Below are 24,115 nucleotides of genomic sequence, written 5' to 3'. Positions count from 1 at the left end.
TTTAAAATTTAAATTTCAGATGACTATCTTAAAAAAATGTGCACTATCAACATGTATGACTGTGAAAAATGTCAAATCTGTATGTATTTTAGTAGCTGATATATAGAGGTGTCTTCATCTTAAATGCGACACACTGTATAATAATGAATACTAGTGTTCAAGATGCATCGCGATAGCTGTAAAGAAATTAATTAGAAGGACTGAAAAGAATCGTCAGAGTCTTCTGAAGTCGAATCGTTCCCAGGTTGGATAACTATTGGTGCTATTGCCGGTAAAACAGGATATTCGTTTTCTATTTTTACAACATGAGCTTCGCAATTTTTCCACACATCGCTATTAATGCCACTAATTATTTCTCGAATATTCTCAATGGCCATTGCGCTTAATGTTGGTGACTGATTATATTTTCGCAATCGTTTTTTTACGGTACCCCAAACCATTTCAATTGGATTAAAAATGCAATAGTATGAGGGTAATTGCAAAAGAGTATGGCCGTGCCTGCTGCAAATGGTGTCAATAACGTATTCGTTTTTAAAATTCCGACTTTTGATCATTCCAATTAATTCTTTCTTTACTGGAATCTTTTTAGGAACAGTGATGTTTTTAAGTTGCATAAATTTTAAAATTTCGTCCTTTTTCGTGTTATTATTAGGTATTTTATTTAATATGCGGGAATGATCCGACGCATTATCCATAACAATCACTGAATATGGCGGAATATATAATTATATTCAGGGAAATCTCTTAATTTTTCACGAATCAGTTCTAAAGTAGGCACTCTATTTTCTTTGTAAAAATTGTAAACTGTTCGCTGAATACCGTCTTTTGCAGCAGTGTCAATCCTACCCAATTTTTTATTTGGTCGCTTTCGTTTTAAGGAATGATCTGTAACTGTGTCTAATTTAATAATTGTATATATCGTCTTATACCCGATTTTTTTAATACATGAATTCTCGAAACAATTGCATTATCAATTGTAAACTGTTCGCTGAATAACGTCTTTTGCAGCAGTGTCAATCCTACCCAATTTTTTATTTGGTCGCTTTCGTTTTAAGGCATGATGTGTAACTGTGCCTAATTTAATAATTGTATATATCGTCTTATACCCGATTTTTTTAATACATGAATTCTCGAAACAATTGCATTATCAGCCATCCCAATATTTTCTTTTTTCAAACACTCATACATATTTAAAACTATTCTTTGGGATTGTACGTGCAAATCTTTATTTTTTAATTCGGAGCTGTCATTAACATAATTGTCATTATTTATTGATAACACAGAAGTTGATGCATCTTAAAAAATGCCATCCTAGAAAAATATAATATTACTTATAACTTATATTACTTATACCTTATAATAAGCCTCCGCCTCTGCAAAAGGAAATATTTTAGGGTGTCACATAGCCAGACAAACAGGTGTTCATTAGAATTTACGGCTTTGCGCTTCGCTGTTGCCATAATGCATGAGTTTAAAATTAGTGAATATAACCTTAATACCATTATTAATATATCTGCAAGTTTTCATGTTTCCAGGTAAGGTATAAAATCAATGAAATTTGGAAAAAAATAATACAATTCTTGAAACCGTTTTTGAGAACTTGGATTCTTAAAAGTTGTCTGATTTCTTAAAAGTCGATCATTATATCTATAAAAGTATTACCGCTAAATTCACCAACAGGGCAACGTCGAACGTTCAAATTCTCTCCAGACTACAATGTTGCCAATATTCGAAAATTACTTAGAATATAAGTAATATATACAAAGTTCACGGTTGCTTTAATTCATTAGTGAAGAGTCCATGGAAATATTAGTACCTAGTTAATTAATTTATATATATATATATATATATATATATATATATATATATATATATATATATATATATATATATATTTTTTGAGAATATGTTCATATTATTTTTTAAGAGTGTCGTTCGTTGACTAGCAATTGAATAATAACGAATAGAGAATAGAGAATATTTTTTAAATATAACCTTAGGAATTTTAGGAAATATGTCTGACAACCTTGATTTGAAAGGCGGTCTCTTTGATACCAGAATGAATACCAGTTTTGTTCTACTATCCAGAAAATATATCATGATTACTTCTTGGCAATCGCAATCCCAACATAACAAGCAAGAACACAAAATTTGTTAGGCCTTTAGGATTTCGTTAATAGTAATGCTATGTTTATGAAATGTTGACTATTTGGAAACACGCTGAATCTAGCGCGTAATAATTTTTTAGCAAAAAATATTGAATACTTAACAAACAGTAAAAAAAATTGCATAAAATCATCTAGACCCTATATAAACAATCTTTTCTTGCGAAGTGATTTGAGAATTTCTGATTAATTTGTTAACAGATCTTGTTAGTTGATCTACAGTCCGTTACTTATGTGATTTCATTTTCTCTACAATCTTTTTCATAGTGTGTAGGTATCTTTTTTTTTTATTTTCTGTTTGATTAATCCTTTTTACTAAATGGATAATCACCTTTTCAAATATCTATTATTTATCATGATATCTAAATCCGTGCCAATTATATACAGAAACACCATAAGTCTAGAAAAAGAGTTATACTTAAAGATCGATTGTTTTAGAGATTATCGATAATACTTCAAAAATGCAAACAATATTCAATTATTGTACATATAATACACACATACACACACACACACACATATATATATCGGTATCAATAAAGTGTTATGACTCATTTCAGCATATCGCTGCTTCATCAGACACTCGAGCTGATACAAAGTCAAACTCGGAAAGTCCAACGAATGTCTACTAAAACTTGCCCACTGCAATGGTTAGCGTACAGAGGTGCCACCTGCTTTGGTGGCCATGAACGAAAACGATTTAATAATATCGTTTGGCACCTACTAATTATTTGAGGTTAAGTTAGATCAGTGTTTCGATACACAGACAAAATGAAAAGCAAACAGATTGAAAGTTTCAGATAAAGAATTTCAATGGATAATGAGTTATTGACCTTGTAGGCTTTGATAAATATACAAAAAAAACCTACTGTCAGCTTATATTGACCTCTGCACATCACTCACACACATTTATTGTAGCATTATTTAGAAGACATTTAAACTGAGATCTAAGACACGAAAAGTTGTTAAAACTGTGAACATTCAAAAGTATTTTATGTTTTTGATGTGTTATTTTCTTTAGTATGGTTAGTTCCCGTAGTTCATGTAAAAGCCACGGCAGAAATTTCTTCATCGGATTTTTTTAAAGGTACATGAAGCCTCGATCATGATTGAGTATGAGATACCATAGAATAAAGTAACCATTTCATCTAGAGACATCCCACAAAACTACACCTAAACAATCGTTAAAAACTTTAAAGTTAGTATTTTTAAAATCATAGTAATATTGCTCAATGATATTAACACTCTTAGTGATTTTCAGTTTTAAGGCAGATATATACAAGCGGAGGGTGATGATTATCAAGGGTAATAAGATCATTAATTATTGATTTTAAGACAGCGAGAATACTTAAAGAAAATACCAAATCCAAGAGATCACCTCTCTGGTTTACAATATTCGAGCACTAAAAAAGATTATTGAATGCAGGCGTATTTGATAATAAATATCAATTGAACCAGTTTCAAGAGTAATATATTCAAATCGCGAGACAGATCGTTTGAAAAAACTATTGATACATGTCACATCATATAAATTTAATTCTTTGTTGACCCAGTTCACCATTTTGCAGCTCGATAATACTTTATTGAGTTTTCTTTGATCTTTGCTGTGCATTTAGTTTATTGGTATCTCTATCACTTCTCTTTTCAATATTTCTACTGCATCACTTAGCTCTCTATCTCCTTCCTGGCCTTCTCTATTCCTCTTGATTTCTTATGACTATGACTCTATTTTTTTTTGCCTACAAATTTAAGGAGAATGGATATCTCGATCAGTGATCCTTGATATATGAAACATTATAAAGCTTCTACATTACAATTTTGATTATGCATCTTATCAATTTGATACTTTCATTTATTCATTCTGGATGCTATCCAGTGTAACGATGTCACCAACGTAAAGTTAGTGGTCTGGTGGCGCGGCCATGATTTCTAAAAATGCCCGACACACAAAATAGTAACAACCATTTGTCGTCTAAGCAACTACTCTCGAACTTACCTTGCCATAACTTTTTAGGAACTGAGAGAAACTTGTCTCAAATACACCTACTGGTCAAGCTCCAATAGCAAAAGGATTAGATAGAACGACTTGCCCGTGGGCGGTGCTAATTGCCAATAAGAAAGAATTAAAAATATTGAATCGTCTGTCAGACGACGCCGGACCAGTTAAGGGTTAATAATGTTTCAAACTAAACTTAAACTAACTTAACAACCTAAAATTTCAAAACTCACCAAGCTACGAGATACAAAAGAACACCCTGTAATCAACAGGGTCTGTCATGGAAACATAATTTTAGTTTTAACCCTAGTTGTCTTTATCAATCCACCGTCTAATTCGATGTGTTTGTCGTAGCGCTTACGATTATTTCTAATTGCATTTCTTAGTTGTTGTTACGTCTTAAGTTCGGTTCGGGTCGGTCTTAAGTTCTGTTACGTTTCTTAGCAGGTTTGGTAAACTTTTTGCTTGATAATTCCAGAAAAAGCAATCTAAAATTGTGAGATCTGAAGATATGAGTAGTCAATCTATCAACGGACTACCATGATCTATTCAACAGTTTGGAAAAATTTTATTTAGTAGTTGTAATTGGATAAACAAATTTAATCATTTAGTGGAAGCTCATGAGTATCATTTCACAAGTCCGTGTTACAAAATTTTAAAAATTTATGTTTTTCTAAAAGTAGAAAGGACCAATAATTCGCTCGTTCAGTATAACACTACCATTGATTTTTTGAGAACACTGGCTTTTACAGTTGATTAGACAGTGGTAATTATCTCTTATCTCATCATCTGATGATGCCACTCCATTTATAGTGATAGTGGCTTCGTTGGTTAACACATTTTTTAGAAAATTTGTGTTGTATAAATATTACTTTTGGTCTCATAAACAGTATTCTAAAAGTTTTGATTCGTCAGTCGCATTCTTGCAATGTTTACAAGAATTTTTGTTTGAAAGGTTTATATTATTTACCTTCAGACATCGCTGAATACTCCCTAGACGCACATTAAAATCTAAACGGCATTAGGATTATTTCTAAAATAATCTAGAATTATTTAATCATTCCTTCTTCTTTTTTGCATGGGGTTGTTTTTTAAAATTAGTTTTGATATTGCATCATATTAATTGATCTATCTATTTTGTTTACCTTACTGCAGCTAATATTAGATCGATCCACATGGCTGTCATTAAATTGTACACACTTCTCTGGTTCTTCTATCGTTACCCCCAAAAGGCGTATAATTTCAAGTTTTTCTTTCAAACTTATAACACAAAATATTATTAAAATAATTGGAAGTAAATAGTATTGCAGTTATTATGCATTTAGTTCCACTGTAATTTTTGACAAATATCAAATTGTAATATTATTTTCATGGCAAGATTTAAGTTGAAACATTAGGTTTTACAACATGTAATGTTAATAACGTAAGTTATTAAAATTTTATGCTATTTTAAACATTTTAAGTACGGTGATGATTTATTATTAAAATTATTTTAAAAATCATAATAACGAGTTTTAAATGTTAAATATCTAAAAGTTGTCATAATTTACTATTTTTATTGGGAACTAACCATGTAACTTTTTTTTACCCCTGTTGCTGAGACGCCCATATCCGTATTTGCAAATATATACGCGGGTGGTCTTGTTTACCATTAGAAAATTTTATTGGAACCTACCGACTTTCCGAACCACGGAGTTCTCAAAAGACGGATAGGTCCTACTTATCAAAAGACGCCGAAGTAATATACTTTATGGTAGGGCTTGGATTAATCCTTTCCGGTTCCAGGCGGGTTCTGTTTGAAACTTTGGTAAACAAAGTCGAAAAGCACTTTATAGTATTTTTCGAAAAAGAACGTAATTCAAAAGGTTTTATCTCTTCTCGCGTTTCGAACTACTAGTCCCGTTACTTTATATGTTCGTTAGAACCTTTCTATCTTCCTAGAAATGGAAACAGTCTGGCCTGTCGTTTTTAAGTGAGGGTTATCCCACTTTTTTGCTAAGCTTGTAAAATTTTGAGAGGAAGAATATCACTTCTGAGAGGGCAGTCTTTGGGTAAAGAAAAGACGCTTGCTTATCCTACCGTTGTCTGTGAATTTTTTCTTTAAGTGTGTATACACGTAAATATTTGAGTTTCTTAATATAATACCATATTAGATTAAATACGGTTATAAAGTACCATTATTTTAATTAACTTAGTTCTTGATACTAGTAAAGTATAATAAAGTTCAGTGAAGTAGTGCAGCAGTCATCGAGATTTATTGTAAGTTATCGTAATCCTATTACCTTCAATTATCTGGTCGAATAATATGGTAATCATATCACCCAATCCTGGACGAATCAGCGTCAAACCATTTCTTAACCTGTAGTTAAGGTTAATTTAATAGCTTAAATTAAATTTAATAAGTTAAAAGAACATTTAATATTTTCATACAAACTTTCAATCAGCTATTAAGAACTCCTCACTAATAATTATTACGAACATTTAATTCTCAGTAAGAACAGTTAATCCTTAAACAACAGTGCGAGACAGATAATTAATTTAAAACCAAGTGAGGGTTGGTTTAATGTTTATATTTCAGAATTCTTGTAACCTTTTTGTATTCTTTTGAATTTAACTTTTTGCTATTTATTTGCTATTTATTTTTCAAATTTATTGTACCCGTTATTTCGAGATAAGCCCATAAACAGCGAAGAGAGATTTCTATTAGCTTTAGTTGAATTTTTTTTAAATATTATCAGGCTCTCTTCGCTGATAATTTAATTTGTGCGTGATTTTATTATACTGCATCTGTATAGGTATTTCTTAATCATAATACTGTTTATTTCTATATGTATACAACCATTAATTAATTGAGATGGTGCATTTTTTTACTTGTTTACATACAGCTGCTTATATAATTGGGTTGAATATATTGTTTTGTTTTATCAATGAATTTTATTTCTCGGCTCCTAATAAGTTTCCTGATAAAATAATACCTCTGAATATTTGCTTATTACATTAAATTATTATTATACCTCCGACCAGAAGAAGGACCAGGCTGTGTAGGTGGACGAAGTCCACCTAATTTATTATTTGTTTATGTAGTGTGTTGACCAAATTTATTTAATAATTGACTGTTGATCTTTCCTTGGATTTGGTCTCAGAACCTATACATTTTAATATCTGCTTATTATTTGAAAAAATAATTGTATTTAAATTGACAGGCAATGAATTCCTTATCTCTTTTCTTTAGGGTTTTCTTAATTTTCTCCTTGAACCCCAAAAATTAAGTGGCGCCTTTTTTCTATCTTATCTTATCTTTGGTAATTTTACCCATCTATCTTTCTGTTTATTTCTGTATCTTTTCTAATATATTTTATCCTGATCTATCTTTACTTATTTCGTCCGTTGGACCCATTCCCGGTTCCAAAAGCTAGTTTCGAACCCACGACTCGCTGTCCACCAACCATCTGGATGTCGTCGGCAGTGTCTCCATTGGTGATCTTTCTAGCACCATCCAAAAAAGGTTTCCGAGGTTACAACCACAATTTTAGTTTAAAATATTGTTGAGTTTTTCTATGGGTTCGGAGATTAAATAAAGTACACGTAGAATATATTTAATTTGACGTTTGGATTTTCACTTCGGAAATCGTTCTCATAATACAAATTTGGGAAGCTGATATCGAAACGTGAAAAAAAAAGATATTTTAAACTAAAACTGTGGTTAATTTCCAGTACAAATGGTAAATTATATTAAAAGACCAGGATAAAATAGCTTCAGAGCAATATGATCATAATTTCGTCATTACTACATCTGTACCTTAATAGAAAAAGGGCCAATGTCCATTTTTCATGTTTGGAGAAAATGGGATTAACAGGTTTCGAGTAAGTATGTTTTTTATTCAAATATCTAATAAGATTATCAAACATTTTGGTGTTTTCTTTTTAATATGTATTAATATAATGCCAGGCTTTATTACACTGAATACTATTTTAACATTTTTCTTTATACCTAGAAAAATATGGACATTGGCCTTGTGCAGATTTTGCCGGATAGGGACATTGACCCTGCAAGTGTAACGATAAGACCAATAAAGAGAATTGAAATACTATTATAAAAATAATACCGCAATCAACCATGGGAGCTTATCGTCTATGCTTCGCCTAGCTCAGTCTCTCAAGTGTGAATTCGTCTTGTCTTAAACTATGAATTAAACAATGAACTCTTAACTGGTAGCAAATAAAACAATAATTTAACTAATCATATTTATTTAAAATAAAAAATAATATTTAAGTAGCAAAAACAACCCTGCTTTACATTAAATAAATTTGAATGATACTTGGCATCGATGGGCTGCTTGCTTATGTGGCCTCCAGATTATGAGGTTAGGTACTATAAAGCATGTGGGTAGGCCCTATTGACAGCTGCAGTTATTCCATATTATTCCCATAAACATGTAACGTAAAAATCTTCAATAAATTCTCCAATACAGCCAAATAAAATGTTCTAGAAATATCCCATAAAATCTTCAATAAATATCCCATAAACCCAAGAGAATTCTGCAGACAATAAAAATGAACCTTATAATAATATACCTTCTTTTATAAATTTCAATTACTGACAAAAAATAATATTCCTACCATGAAAGGTGATTGACAGAAAGTAGTAAGGGACTGCAATGAAGTTAGCCACAGATGCCATAGAACGTATGCCTATGATGGAATTAGCTCTTCTGTCAACATAGAACAGAATATTTACTAGTGGACAGAAAGCGAGGGCGAATATTTATTCCACCGGAAAGAAAGAGAGAGGCCGAATATTTATTTTACCGGAAAGAAATAGAAAGGGGACGCCAACTACTTAATGAAGCAAAAATAGTAAAAAATAAACTGAATGTAAAGGAATTAATAAAGAAATTAAAATAAAATAATTATTTAAATATAAATTAATAAAGATGTGACGTTTATAACATTACAACAGAGCAGTAAAATATTATGATTTAGAAAAAATTCTTTATTTTTTAAAATACTAATTCTTCCTTGTCAGAACCTACCTAGAACGTGAATTATGAATTTTTCACACAAAATAGAAAACAAAATTAATGACAAGCGACTAAGAAGGTACACACAAGTAGTTTATTTACTTACCCATTTACTATAAGTTAAATAACGTAATCGTATTACTTATATTATTATTAACGGTACAATCTAAGTCAGAAAGAACACAACTTGCCGACGTTAGTTTACGTGTAGTAGAACCTTCGTTAACTAAAATAAATAAATATAATAATTTGTATTTTTACAAATAACAGTAATAACTTAACATTTTTAGAAAACAATGTACAGTTTTCTAGAATTTGTAGAGTTCTATTACTCATAATTTAATATTAATTTTTTAATTTTACAATAATATTATACCCTAACAAGAAATGCAAAACATCACACCATAGCCTGGTAAATTTTTGAGATTAGAAAAACAACTGTCACAATAACTTAGTTAGGGACAATTTCCACAAAAGACATTGATTTACATTGGTCTTTTTTCATTTTAAGAAAAAAGGATTTAGACCAAATTATGATAAAAATAACTTGAAAATTAAAATATATTTGGACATTGGCTATTTTTCTGATAAATGTGTGCAATTGGTCTATTTTAGTAGTGATGTAGTATATGGCCCGGTACAAGAGGAAGATGGCACATGGAGAATCAGGAGAAACGACGAGGTTAATGAGTTAAATGAAGGTTATGACATTGTAAGATTTGTGAAAAGTCAAAGACTGTCATGGCTGGGACAATGTGCAGAGACAAAACGATGCAAAAACAACAAAGAAAATGTTACAATGGAAGCCCATAGGAAGGCGAAAAAAAGGAAGGCCCAGAACGAGATGGTTGGATGACGTGGAAGACGACCTAAAAACAATGAACATAAGACAATGGAGAAGAAGGGCACAAGAGAGATCTGAATGGAAGGACATAGCCAGACAGGCAAAGACCCATCCAGGGTTATGATGCCAAAAGAAGAAGAAGAAGTAGTGATGTTAATCCATTATAGCACATATTTTGACATTGGCCCTTTTTCTACCAAGGTACAGAATTATATTTTAATGAAATTGTTGTTATAGCTATTTGAAGAAATTTGAATCTAGTGGTGTAGAAATTTTTTAATAAAAAACCGCTAATAAAAATTCTTCATTTTCTCACATGTCCTGGAAATTTGGATAAACATTTTAAATTGCGTACCGAAGTAGATCTTTTATTACATGACATTTAAAAAATACTTTTTAAAATCGATAGTAAAACAAATTTTATAGAGGTTTAAAATCTAAATGAATCACACTAGGTTTTTGTGCATAATCTATACATGCTTTTTCTTCCATATTTTTTTATTATTTCCGCTGTTACTTTGCCTTTACCAAATGAGTAACACTTTAACGTTTTTATATGAGCATTATATCACAAAATAGCTAGACAGTAACTCATGTAATTAAAAAATTCACAATATTTGCTATATAAACTAGAATAGCGCATTTTATGATTGTTAGACATACCTACAGCTTATCTTTAATCATTTTATATCTTGCTCCAAAATTTAAATAGAATCGTGCGAACAAAAAGACTACAGTAGTGGTTGCAGAATTTGATGTGACAAAAACAAGAAAACTCATTAGAATGTTTCTGTCCAACCGTGAGTATTGATTTTTATTAAAGAAAAAATCGATTTTAATTAGTATTTTGTAATAGTTCATTAGTGTTATTACCATCGTGAAATAGACAAATACACTAAACGTTACACATATTGATTATTGTTTATAACATATCCTATGATAATTTTATTTGTGACCTTGTCTTAAAAACAAACAATCGTCTATTTGGAACTATTATAATAATAATAATAATAATAATAATAATAGCGTTTATTGTCCAACAGAATCCATTTATAGGACAAAATACAATACTAAAGTTAAATGATATATTAATAATTCATAAGTACTAACTAAATAACACATTTTTCGAGTATTTTACCTTAACATAAAGAAACCACTCAATCACCTAGGTAGATCTCAGCCATCCTAGTAAGCTGCTTTAAACTGCAGTGAAATATATCGCAGTAAGCGCTTAAGGAATTATAATAGTGGCACATGAGAAATAGAGGAGAATTTAACATAAGATTAGTTCTAGCTTGTGTATTTCTGAACGTAATCGAATTTCTCACTGGATAAGATGGAACGTTAAAATTTATTTGTCGAAGAATATCAGGGCAGTCAATGAGATTATGTAGTAGCTTGTACAGGAATATTAGGGAAGCATTAATTCGCTTAGATTCTAATGATACTACGTCCAAACCGCTACACAACTCACTATTGCTGATGCCCCTCTTGGGATATATGCCGTTAATTTTGAAAGACAAAAATTTTAAAAATTTACGCTGCACCTGCTCTATAAGTTGGATATGTACATCATAAAAAGGTGACCAAATGACAGAGGCATATTCCAGTTTACAGCGTACAAAAGTGTAATAAAGTAATTTAATTGCCTTAGTATTAGTGAGATTTCGACTATTTCTAATTATGAATCCATAAGATTTAAGTGCTTCTTTAACCTTTAAATTTACATGTTCAACAAAGGTGAGTTTATAATCAAATGTAACTCCAAGGTCTTTAATTTTATTTAAACGTTCAAGTTCGTTGCCGTTGATAGTATAAGGATGGTATAAATTAGACTGTTTCCTAGAATAACTAACTACTTTGCACTTATTGGCATTAAGATTCAAATGATTTGCATTACACCATTCATGTACACGATTCAGTTTACTCTGCAAAAAATGACAATCATTAAGGTCGCTTATCAATGAATAAATCTTTAAATCATCGGCATAACATAAACATGGTGCAGAAATTGATTCACACAGATCGTTAATAAATAACAAGAACAATAATGGACCTAGATTAGAACCTTGTGGAACCCCTGAAGAAGCTAGGTACTTTTCCGATTTGTAACCATTATAAGCAACAAACTGCGTTCTATTTGACAAGTAAGACCGCATAAAAGTCACGGCATCCTCAGAAAGACCAAAGAGACACAATTTAGAAAGTAATACGCCGTGGTGAATTCTGTCAAACGCCTTCGTAAAGTCAGTATATATGACGTCAACTTGACTTCTATTATCTAGGGCCGCTGAGATATATTGTGTGACCATTAATAAGTTTGTCACAGTGGACCGGTTGGAGACAAAACCATGTTGATATTGAGACAGCTGATTACGAGTGCGTGAGTAAATACGATTATACAAAACTATTTCAAAGACTTTCGATAGATTGCAAATAATGGAAATTGGTCTGTAGTTTTCTACCTGACCCTTTTCACCAGTTTTGAATATTGGGCACACTTTTGACTCCTTCCAGAGACTCGGATATTCCTTGTTAACTAAATATATTTTTTACATTTACTTTTTACGTTTACTGGCTACTGGAAAATATGCTACTCATGTAAAAGAAATTTTTAGATACGTGCCGATTTTTTATAAGATTTGAATTAATGATTTAGAATTTAAGTAAAAAAATTTAACCTTTATTAACAATAATATTAATGGATTTGGCGGAATTTGGAATTAAACAGTTGATTTAGTGGATTTTGGAAATTATCATTCACAGGTGATGAAGAAAAATAATAAAAAAATGCTCATAATATTGTTGAAAATCCCATTTTATTTTAATATGAAATTACAATCTTGTTTGGTTTTGATTTTGACTAAAATAAACTAATTTATTGGTTGTTTTAAATGTAGTTGTAATTTTGTATTTATTTCTTCTCATTTTATGAGAATGATGTTTTATTACTGATAAATCTTTTGTATGTTGTATAGTTGTTCCCTGAAAATCATTCTTGTAAATGTTTCGGAAATTTTTAAATATAGTCTTAGTTCGAATTTTTGTATGTTTTAAAATTCCCAATTTATAATAAAAAAAAAATAATTGATAATGGATAATAATTTTTCCCTAGGATAGAGATATTAATGAATTATTTTCTTAAAAAAGCATTTTTGTTGGTACATACAAATATTTTTGGCTCCGTCATAGGTATAATGATTCGATTATCTCATTTTTAATATTTTTTTCGTGTGCTGATCCTCTGTATATTTTAGTTTTATATTTTCCTTGGGGATTAAAATATACAGAGAAAACATTATCTACTCACCTCCACCATAATGTGTGTGTGTTAAATGTTCGTTAATGTTCATCATCATCATCATCCAGCCTTTATTTATCACGTCAACTGCTGGGCATAGGCCTGCTTTAAACTCCTCCATTCTTTGCGATTTTGTGCTCTTTGTTGCCAATTTTTCGTCATACGCCTGATGTCGTCAACCCAACGTGTAGGTGGTCTTTCTCTACTACGTTTGTCTGCTCTTGGCCTCCAATGTGTAATTTTACTCGCCCATCGTGAGTCATGCATTCTCGCTACATGGTCTGCCCAATTCCATTTTAGTTCCTCTATGCGTTCAGCAGCAACATCAGCATACTCGTCCTTCTTCGCAGATCTTCGTTCCTTGGTTAGAGTCATAGTTTCCGCCCCATAGGTCATGACCCGTAATACGCATTGGTCAAATACTTTTCTTTTGAGACTAATTGGTATGTTGGCCCTAAGTGTGTCTCGCAGTTTTCCAAAGGCTACCCATGCTAAAGTAATTTATCTTTGGATTTCGCATGTTTAGTTATCCCTGCTGATTCTTATTTCATCACCCAAATAGTATATTTCTCCACCAGTTCTACCACTTTGTTTTGAATAGTTAAATGGTTATTGGGGACCATATTTGTCATAAACTTAGTTTTGGACAAGTTCGTTCTGAGGCCCACCTTCGAACATGTAAAGTCCAATTCATTTAACATATCTGTGGCTTTTCCTAAATTATCTGTGATAAGGACAATGTCATCTGCGAAACGGAGATGGCTAAGTTTTTCGACGTCTATTGTTACTCATCTGTGGTCCCAATTGCCCATCTTAAAGGCATACTCTAATGCCGTTATGAATAATTTCTGTGACAATGTATCTCCTTGCCTTATCCCACGTTTTATTTTGATTGGTCGAGTTTTGTCGTGTATCTTAACAGTCATAGTGGCATTGTTGTAAATATTGTAAATAAGTTCACTATACCTATGGTCAATCCTGATGTCATTCATTGCTTCTATAAGGCTGTCTATTTCTATCGTGTCGAACGCTTTATGAAAATATATGAAAGTGAGGACAAGAGGTTTGTTGTGTTCTATAGATTTTTCAATGAGCGTCTTGTATGGAGGTGATCATTGGTACCATAATTTGATCGGAATCCTGCCTGCTCTCTCGGTTGGTAAAAATCTAAATTTTTCTCCAATCTTGAGGTTACTAATTTTATGAAGAGCTTTTATATGTTGTTCAACAGGCTAATAGGTCTATAATTCTCTAGGTCCGTTCTATCTCCTTTTCTGTGTAAAAGGATGGTTATAGCATTGTTCCATTCTTTGGGCACCTCTCTTTGCTGCAAACATAAGTTAAACAGTTTCCTTATTTGATTTAATAGCATATATTCTCCATTTACGATAGCTTCTATTACAATTCCATTATCTCCTGGGGCTTTGTTATTTTTCATTTTTCTTAACGCTTGTCGAATCTCATCTACCTTTATTTTTGGCATTAGTTCGGAACCTTGATTCATGATCTTCTTTGAATTGGCTATTTGTATTCCTGTTTGATCTTCTTGTCTACTTCCATATAATTCCTCGTAGAACTCTTCGACGACCTGTATTAACTCATCTCTACGTGATATTATTTCATTTTGCTTGTTTCTTAATTTATGAATTTCGCATTTCCCATTCGTCAGCTTTCTACGTAGAACTTTTAAGTTGTTATTTTCCTGTATCGGTTTTAAATTTCTTTAAATCTCTCCTGATTGTGTTCGAAACAGTTTTATTCATTTCTCTTAGAGTGTGGCTGTCTTCATTCTTATCGCTTCTCATTTGTCTTCTTTGATCTAGCAGCTTTTCAGTATATGGACTTATTTTACTATTTGATTTTCTTTTAGGACAGTACAATCGGTGACTTTCTTGTAAGGCTTTTATGATGCTATTATTCAAGTCGTTAAGATCGTTCTCGGAGGTTTCATGCAGTAGTAACTTATTATTGATACGTGCCTGATATTGGTTGATATCTAATGGGTGTGTCCAAATACCATGAGATTTATTTTTAATCATTATGTTTCTTTCTCTTTTTGTGTTGATTTGGACTTTCGCTCGTATCATTCTGTGGTCACTACTTGTGGTGAACTTGTTGAGTACTGTTACATATTTAATTATTTGTTTTTTGTCACTGATGTAGTCGATTTCGTTCCTTTGTCGACCGTTTGGACTTTCTCAGGTCCATCTTCTGTGCATTTTTTTGTAAAAGAAGCTGTTCATGTTGAATAAATTATTCTGGAGTAGGAATCCTAGTAGCGTCTCTCCTCGGTCATTTCTTCCTTCCTATTTGTTTTTAATTCTTACATGATTATATCCCTTAAAAATGAAGATAAAAAAGCTTATTATTAGACCAAAATTTCGTTTGTAGAAATTATTGTTTAACTGAAAATAAGTGTTGTCAGTGCATAATATTAGAAGTCCCATTATAGCCGATATATGACCTAGTAGTTGTCAGTAGCATCGACAATCCTCTGTAGATTCTGGCCTGCTCTAAAATTGATCGCCATTCTGTTCGGTTTCTGGCAACGTATTGCAATCTTCTGATCTCTAGTACCCCTACTGACACTGCTTCTTCTTCCTATAGGTGTTCCTGTTGTTAGATTTTTAGCAATGATGTTGTCAGGCATTCGTATTATGTGTCCGGCCCATCTTAGTCGCTGTGTTTTAATGAACGTTACGACATCTGGTTCATTAAAGAGTTGGTATAATTTGAAATTAAATCTTTTGCGCCACTGCCCTTGATCGTTTATAACTCTAAATATTTTGCTGAGTATATTACGCTCGAATATTTCCAGAAGTCTTTCATCCCTCTGCGTTAGAGTCCATGTTTTCGTCCCGGTTATTAGGACCGGCCTCAGCAGTGTTTTGTACATAATGATTTTAGTTTTTCTTTGGATATTTCTTAAGTGGAATTGTTTTTTGAGTCCTTCGTATGCCCTATATGTCTTTTAGTTTCTTCGCTTGTTTTATTGGTAGTAGTCACTAGCGAACCAAGGTATGTGAAGTTGTCAACACGTTCAAAGATATGACTTCCAAATGATGTTTCTTGTTCCTCATTTGCTATAGAATCCTTAGTAACCAACATGTACTTGGTTTTGTCTTCGTTGATGACTAGACCGACTATTCTAGAAAATATTGCTCAACATCTCACTTGCTACACCCTATTATGTCAATGTCATCAGCGTATGCTAAGATTTGTATCGATCTATTGTAAATAGTACCGCCGTCTCTAATTCGTGGGTCTCGTACTGCCTTTTCCAAGGCAATGTTTAATAGGAGGCAAGCCAGGGCATCCCCTTGTCTGAGTTTATCCTTTATCTTAAAGGATCGAGAATTTTCTTCCTGTATCCTACACTAAACAAGGAAGAGACTACTCGATTCCTCAATGGATTGGCGGTAGAATTCTATAACATGGGGATAGAAAAGTTGGAGCATCGTCTGCAAAAGTGTTTGGACAGAAACGGCAATTATGTACAAAAATAGTGTAGGTTTTAAGTTTTAAAATTATGTACAACACTAAAAACAAAAATAAAGCTGTCTATTTTTAAATTCATGGAAACCTTATTTTACAAATATCCCTCGTGTATTATTATTATAGTTCACGGTTACACCGTATCTTTAAATTCATATTATTTCATAGATTTTTCATATGTTACTTAGATGTTCTATCATTTTCTGTAAATCATTTAAATTACCTTCAGTTGTTACAGTATCATCAGCGTAGCGCAAGTTATTGATAACGTCTCCATTTATTATAATGCTCTCTTTTTGCTCAAATATAGATCGCCTCACGATCTACATTAAACCATATGGGAGACAATACACAGCAAATCTTCTTAGTATTTTTACTTAAAAGTGAAATACTTAATAGTTAGCCCTAGACTCCAGCACAGATCAGAGGTAATGTAAGTCGATAAAACCTCACCAGCTCCAGGGGGTCATGTAAGATGCCCCCCTTTTCAGTTTTTATTAATCAACAAAGTTAACAGTCTATTGAATTTACCTTTATAAATACCATGAGGATTGTTTTTTAATACTGATGTCCTTCCAATGTTTTTATGTGGCCATACAATGTTTTTAACAACTTTTTATTAAACTGATGATGGAATGATTCAATTCCGAAAAGATCTTCTTTAAAATAAAAATTTTAAGCTTTTAATAAGCATTTTTTATACCTTAATACACACGAACACCACGTGCTTTATTTTTACTTAGTAATTGTATTTTGACTTTACGGGTCCAATATACATATATTCGCCATGATTTTGATATCTTGTTCAGCAATAACTTTTTTCCTTAAGATATCAATAAGTCATGTCTAACCTTATCAACTGATTTCCATATATTTGCAATTACATTCACGCCGAACAACGCCTCTCTTGGTTGAGTTCCATTTCTGAAGCCCAGTTGAGACTCACTTATTTCTAAATCTAGTTTTTCGCAGTTCCGGTTTTTTGTAACTTTTAAAAAAAGTTTCAATACCCGATTCATTAGGGCAATAGTCCGATGTTCTGAACATTCTTTAGAATACAATTGTTCATTATTGGAATACTTAAACGTTGATATCAGCCATTCTTTAGGCATTATGCCCGTACAATATAATTGGTTGTAAAGCAGATACTTCGTCGGGCCCTACATATTTTGTTTCTTTAGTTGTTTTATTGCAAAAACATTGCATTGCATAAACTACTTCGAAATATAAAATTTTTGGACTCCGTTATTGTTTCTAGCCTTTTCCGATCTATTATCACCGTATAATTCCGTAACATATTCTACCCATATTTTTAATTTTTGTTTAGTATCAGTCATAAGTTTACCTTCTACATCATTTAGATCGGTTTACTGATCGGTTGATTTTTCCTTATTTCGGTTATTATTTGTACTTTTTTATGTACGTTAAAGCGATCGTGTCACCCTCATATATTTTAATTCCTCGCATTGTTCTTTCACCCAAGCATTTTTGCTTCCCTTATTTTGTTTTTTATTTCCTTAATTTCTTGTTCTATCTTTATTTTTATCTTTATTTTCATATTATCTGGTCATCCCAATGAGGGGTAATATCTCGTATTTCATCCATTATATTTCACTTTTTTGGTTGGTTTTAAATTGTCTCTAGCCGCAGATAAAATAGTTATTGAATTTTGTCCCACTGTTCGTCTATGTTATCGTTATTTCTAGTGATTTGCAGTTTGTTATAATTAATCTGATCTTTCATGTTTCGACATACATTTTCATCTTTTAATTTGTGGATATTAAATTTTTCGTGGTTTTTGTGGGTCTTGATTTTTTTCAATTAATGCTAATTTTGGCTGCTACTGGATTATAATCTGACGAAGTGTAAGCTGCTGGATACATTTTTATCGTCGGTATGATATTTTTATATCTGCTATTAAGAAAAATGTAGTCAACTAAATGTTCATTTTGACAGAATTCTATTAATTTGTCATCTCTCTCCTTCTGTTACTTCTCCTTGTCCAATTTTTGTATTAAAATCATCCATAATAAATGTGATTTCCTTGTTAGAAATTTTTAATAACAATTTTCTCTTTATCATATCTGTCGTCATCAGGATCCGTTTTGATATCGGTGTAAAACTCAGAATTGCCTTATGTATGTACTGCTGTTCAGGGCAATTACGACTCCTGTTGTACAGAATTGAAACAGAAATTTAGTATTTGTATTTAGTGTTAATGCTCCTAGTAATACACGTGTATATTTTCTACTAGCAATAAGACAAGTAACATAAAATATTATATTGTTTTAATTTGCCAAATATTATGTCTTTTAGTTATTTCACTTTTAAATCACCGTTCTGACTAGAACAAAAGGTATTAAGAATTTGTAATAATTAATAAAGATAATTTCTGACTTACTCATGTGGTTACTTTAAATAATCAGCTTATTAATGGAATAAGCATGTTACCTCATGCAACATCACAAATTCCTAAACGATTATAAGATGTCCTCCCATTTTTTCAACATGACTGGCGTTATCGATCTCAAAAATTCGTCAGTTTTCGGTCGGAATTATTTTAAATTTTGAGTTCTCCCTCCTGCTGTTACCCACTACTTACGTAGCTTCTTCAAATTTATAAAAAAAAAATTGAAACTGTTTGTCCTTTGTCTCGTGTTGTGTAAATGTATTATTTAATGTTTATGACATTTACCAAATTGTTGGATAGCTTAATTTTGACGAAATTTTCCTGAAGATGCTCTAGGAGCGAAAGTATTTGGGCAAGATTTAATAAAAAACTGTGCTCTTTTATTTGATTAAAGTTCATTTATTCGAGCATTCAACCATATATCACTTTAGATTATTGCCGTCTACCGCTAGTTTTTGTACCGAATGCTCTACTTTGAAATCATAAATTTGGTTTTGCACTAAATTTCTTTATATTCCTAGAAGGTGGCTCTCGAATTATTCTCGAATTAAAAATATTCAGCGTACAAGTTGAAAAGCAGTGAATGCTACGTCTCGTTTCATTAATACTTTTTTCTAGCTTTTTACTAAGTTTTTCTAAAAGCTTCTAACTTTTCATTGCAAGATTTATTAAAATTTCGTGGAGTACAATTCTTCTTCTTCTAATGCCGTCTCCACTAATGAACGTTGGCTATAACCATTGCAAATTCGTCTGTATCTTCTGCTTTTCTTAAGAGCGTCTGTGTGTTTAACCCGGTCCAGTCGCTAATGTTTTTCAGCCAGGATATTTGTCGTCTACCAGGATCCCTTTTTCCTTCGATTTTACCCTTCATAATCAGCTGCAAAAACTCGTACTTATCATTTCTAAGTATGTGCCCCAGATATGCTGTCTTTCGCCTTTTAATGGGGGTCAAAAGTTCTCTGTCTCTTCCCATTCTGTGCAACACCATTTCGTTCGTAATATGATCGGTCCATGGTATCTTTAAAATTCTCCTAAAAAGCCACATCTCAAAAGCTTCCAGTTTTCAAGAGTCGAATTAAATATTTGAAAATAAGTTTCCCAGATCGTATTCCGATTAACAAAATCCAATTATAGGGTACTTCTCACGTTATCTATAATCTTCGAGTTTTTGTTGAGTAATTGTTAAAATGGACCACTTAAGAAAAGTGCTTTGTCAACAATAGACCAGCGGATAAATATTTTTTCTGATAAAATTTACAGTTGTTTATCTCGGAATTTTTTATAAAAATGCACAATAAATAGATTTTGTTTATTCTTTGATAATCAGTTACAGGATATTTCGATGTCTCTCCAATGAGATGTTTTACTTAATTTAATAGTTTTTAATAACTATCTTGACTGTTGACTGTAGTTGACTTTTCTCGATAATTGTTTGTTAATTTATTATATCGTCAACGTCCACGCTTTTATTCTATTTTACAGTACAGAGATAAGCTTAACCAAGATATCTTAAAATTAGAGATAATCAGCTTAACCCTAGAACACTAACCGTAATTTACACTCCCGTATACACTAACCATTCGTAATATTTAAGATTTATTTTTCAATTGCAAAAAAGTAAAACAAAACTTAAAATGACATTTTAGTTAATTGTTTAAATGAACGAAGGAACATTTTTATGCCTAAAATATGCAAAAAATCAAAATTTATTTATCTACATCACAGGTAATGCAATGGACTGAAATAACCCTGATAACAACAACAACAAAATACCTTGAAATACAGTAAAGAAATAATTAAAGTTTTAATCAAACAATAACATAACCTTAAAATATGAACATTCATAGTAAATATTCTTACCTCACAAATTCACGAACAACAAATATTTCCAACTTCTTGTGGGAGAAATACACACAAATTAGAAATGTTTGGAAAGGCTTTTAAAACTCCCGCCCATTGTAATATCAGACTTAGGTAGTCCATAACGAGGACGGTGTTCTGCACAAAATGCTCGTTTGCAGTGATTGCAATAAAGTGACGTCATTCTTCTTTTTTTAGAGGGACATATGTAGCATGTAGTACGTTTGTTAGAAGGTTGATTGACGTCAGTAACTTCCAAAGGAATTTTAATTAAATCGCTAATCTCATAATCTTGATAGTTGTTGATGGAGATTTAACATAAAAGCCTTTCTTGTTATTGGCTCCTGATTATTTTTTAATAAAGTATGATTATATTATAATCCAAGAGTTTATACATGCTACGTTGATCATACCATAGAATATACAAAGCAGCCATCTTTGAGTTTTTCGAGAGCAACTCGAATGGCCACACATTTGGTCCAAAGTATCCACATCACCCTTTGTTTGGCTATAGTGTAATATTATTTCGGGTTTTTTAGTAGTTGAACAAACTAATTGTCCATTGTGACGTTTCGGTAACTTCCGTAAATAGTTTCAGTCAACTTTTTAACATAGTATTCTCCTAGAGATTCCCCATTTGTGTGCGTATATTTGCCGAGATAAGCGTCTCGGTTCAACATGTATATGGTACCCACGTCGCAAGTCATCACAATTTTAATTCCGTACTTGTTCGGATATCCTGAAAGGACACCGGCCCCTACAAGCTAATAACTGCTCAACAGTTATATAGCTATCTACCCGATAGGATCCTTTACAATAAAAATTACAAACCTAACTAAATTTCTTTGTTAAGTTCTTGTGGATTTATTATCGAACCTAAGATTATGTAGGTAAGATAAAAAAACCTAGATAAAAAAAATCAAATCAAAAAATTTGATTAAATGAATGATTTTGTTGAGTGTCGATTTCCAAAGAAGAAATCTCATCTTGAACTCTACATGAAGTACTAGGCATAGAAACAGAAGTATAGTGGTTATTAGACTTTCTTTTATTCGTTTTAGGAGTGCTATGCTTAAAATTCTGACTCGTACTCCGATTCAGACGGGCTGAAACAATTTGGCACTCTACCTTTACTTTCTGAATTATTAGTTTTGTCATTTGATTGTCTCATCATACAATTCACCCATCAATATTTTTTCGGCCTCCAACTTCAATTCTAATTGGGTCGAGGGCCTTTTATCTTCAAATTTTCTAGCCATTTTTTTATTGAAATTGTCTGTGAATGACAAAAGAAAATAATAATACCAACATACAAAATTTACGGTAACACTGATGTACATTACACCGTGAATGTACGTGGTAGACTGATTACCGTATTACCCATTTACCGAAGTTAAAGCTACTCAAATACATGGTATACTGTATCCAGAAATTTAGTGTCTCATTATAAAAGTTATTTTAATAACAGCTGTAAAACTGAATAATCCCTTGTAAATACTCTATTGTTGTATAATTATCACAGCTACCAAAGCTGCCAGGACCGGCATAATAGCCAAGCATAGCACGACTGTATATAGTTATATATAATCAGATCAAATATTATCATTCAAGCATAATGTCAAAAAACTCTATTTATCAAAATACAAATTTCCCATAATTATTGTTATTAATCATTATTTTAAGTCTCAACGAAGAAAATGTTTTGTGTGTGTTTTGTGTTTTATTGGCACTAGTTTTCACACTGGCCAGTCAATTTTATAGTGATTTTTTTAGACTATAACTTATTACTAACTCAGGGGAGTACTGTGTATTGTCTGTGTTAAGCAAATGTCTTGTTACTCTAGTAAAGTCGACTTCATTGTCTTTACAAAGAGACGCTAAATGTATCTGAACGTCTGAGGTCCCTTCGGTGAGTACCGATTTACTCGTTTTAAAAGGTTCATATTTATTCATGTTGACTTATGTTTAAGTTTTCCGTTTCATGTCTGAAAAAGTTGGCAAAAAATGGGAAATATTCTTTATTAATAATTTTACGAAAAAAAATTATTCTTCATTAAAGGTTATGCATCACATAGAAATCATTAACAGATAATCTTATAAAATATTAAGTGGTAGATAGGAAAAATCGAAATTATTAATTAATACTGAAGAGGAAAGTGATTTTAAATTTAGATATGCAAGAAAATGTAATTTTAAAATGTTTGTAGCTATTAAAAATTATGTCCAAGTTTAGATTCATGGCCTTCTAATAATTAAATAATACATTTAAAGTAAAAAGTAAATAAAAAAATACTTTTACATTTGTTGATTTTGTATATTGAATAAGGTAAATTAGAAATAAAATTAAAAATTAATGCACCTACTGATACATCATTAAAAGGCCATGAATCTAAATTTAAAAATACCTACAACCAAATTAAAATAACATTTTATGCTGCACCTAAATTTAAAAGCACTTCACTTTTAAGCATAAATCAATATTTTTGATTTTCGGTGTATACCACTTAAACTTTTATAAATTTGATTATTGATTATTGATTTCTATGAAATGCAGAAATGTTTATGAAGAATAGTTTTTTCATGAAATTAATAATAAAGAAATTTCCCATTTGTTGCCAATTTTTTCAGACATACTTTATACCTTACTAACAATTAAAACACTTCTTTCCTTACATGAAGTATAAAATATAATCATATTCAGCTATATGTATATATTTACATTAATTCATTTTAATTTTCACTTCACCATTTTATTATTTCACTTGCAATTTTTTTAACAAAACAAAAATTAATGAAATCTGTCATATGTCGTCTGTACCGACTAGCTGGCTGGCTGGGCTGCAGTGGCGGACCGTTCAAATACAAAATGGGTTGTCGTCGACATACTCCCGGCCTTGAAAGATCCTGAATCTTTCAATTTAATGGAAGGAGAGGACATATTTTGGAGAATGACCTCGTGATGATACCTTCTTGAGTCTTTATTTTTGCAACTCTAGCGGTATTCTGCGATCCGTCATGTATGT

General features: G+C 31.6%; 1 protein-coding gene across 3 annotated transcripts in view; it reads left to right on the top strand.

The window, feature by feature from the left end:
- Nucleotides 1-24,115, top strand: part of LOC140439553 (sodium-independent sulfate anion transporter) — a 210,724-nt gene that overhangs the window by 71,953 nt on the left and 114,656 nt on the right. Inside the window, exon 1 of one of the 3 annotated variants that reach the window (XM_072529534.1) lies at nt 10,701-10,826. The exons of the other annotated variants lie outside the window; for them this stretch is intronic. Coding sequence (XP_072385635.1) covers nt 10,811-10,826 — 16 coding nt within the window. The 5' untranslated portion in view covers nt 10,701-10,810. Of the gene's footprint in view, nt 1-10,700; nt 10,827-24,115 lie in introns of those variants that run through there. 3 annotated transcript variants of the gene reach the window in all.

This window comes from Diabrotica undecimpunctata, chromosome 4, assembly GCF_040954645.1.
Source record: "Diabrotica undecimpunctata isolate CICGRU chromosome 4, icDiaUnde3, whole genome shotgun sequence".
In the NCBI taxonomy this organism is placed as follows: Eukaryota; Metazoa; Arthropoda; class Insecta; order Coleoptera; family Chrysomelidae; genus Diabrotica; species Diabrotica undecimpunctata.
This window is presented reverse-complemented; position numbering and strand designations above follow the sequence as displayed.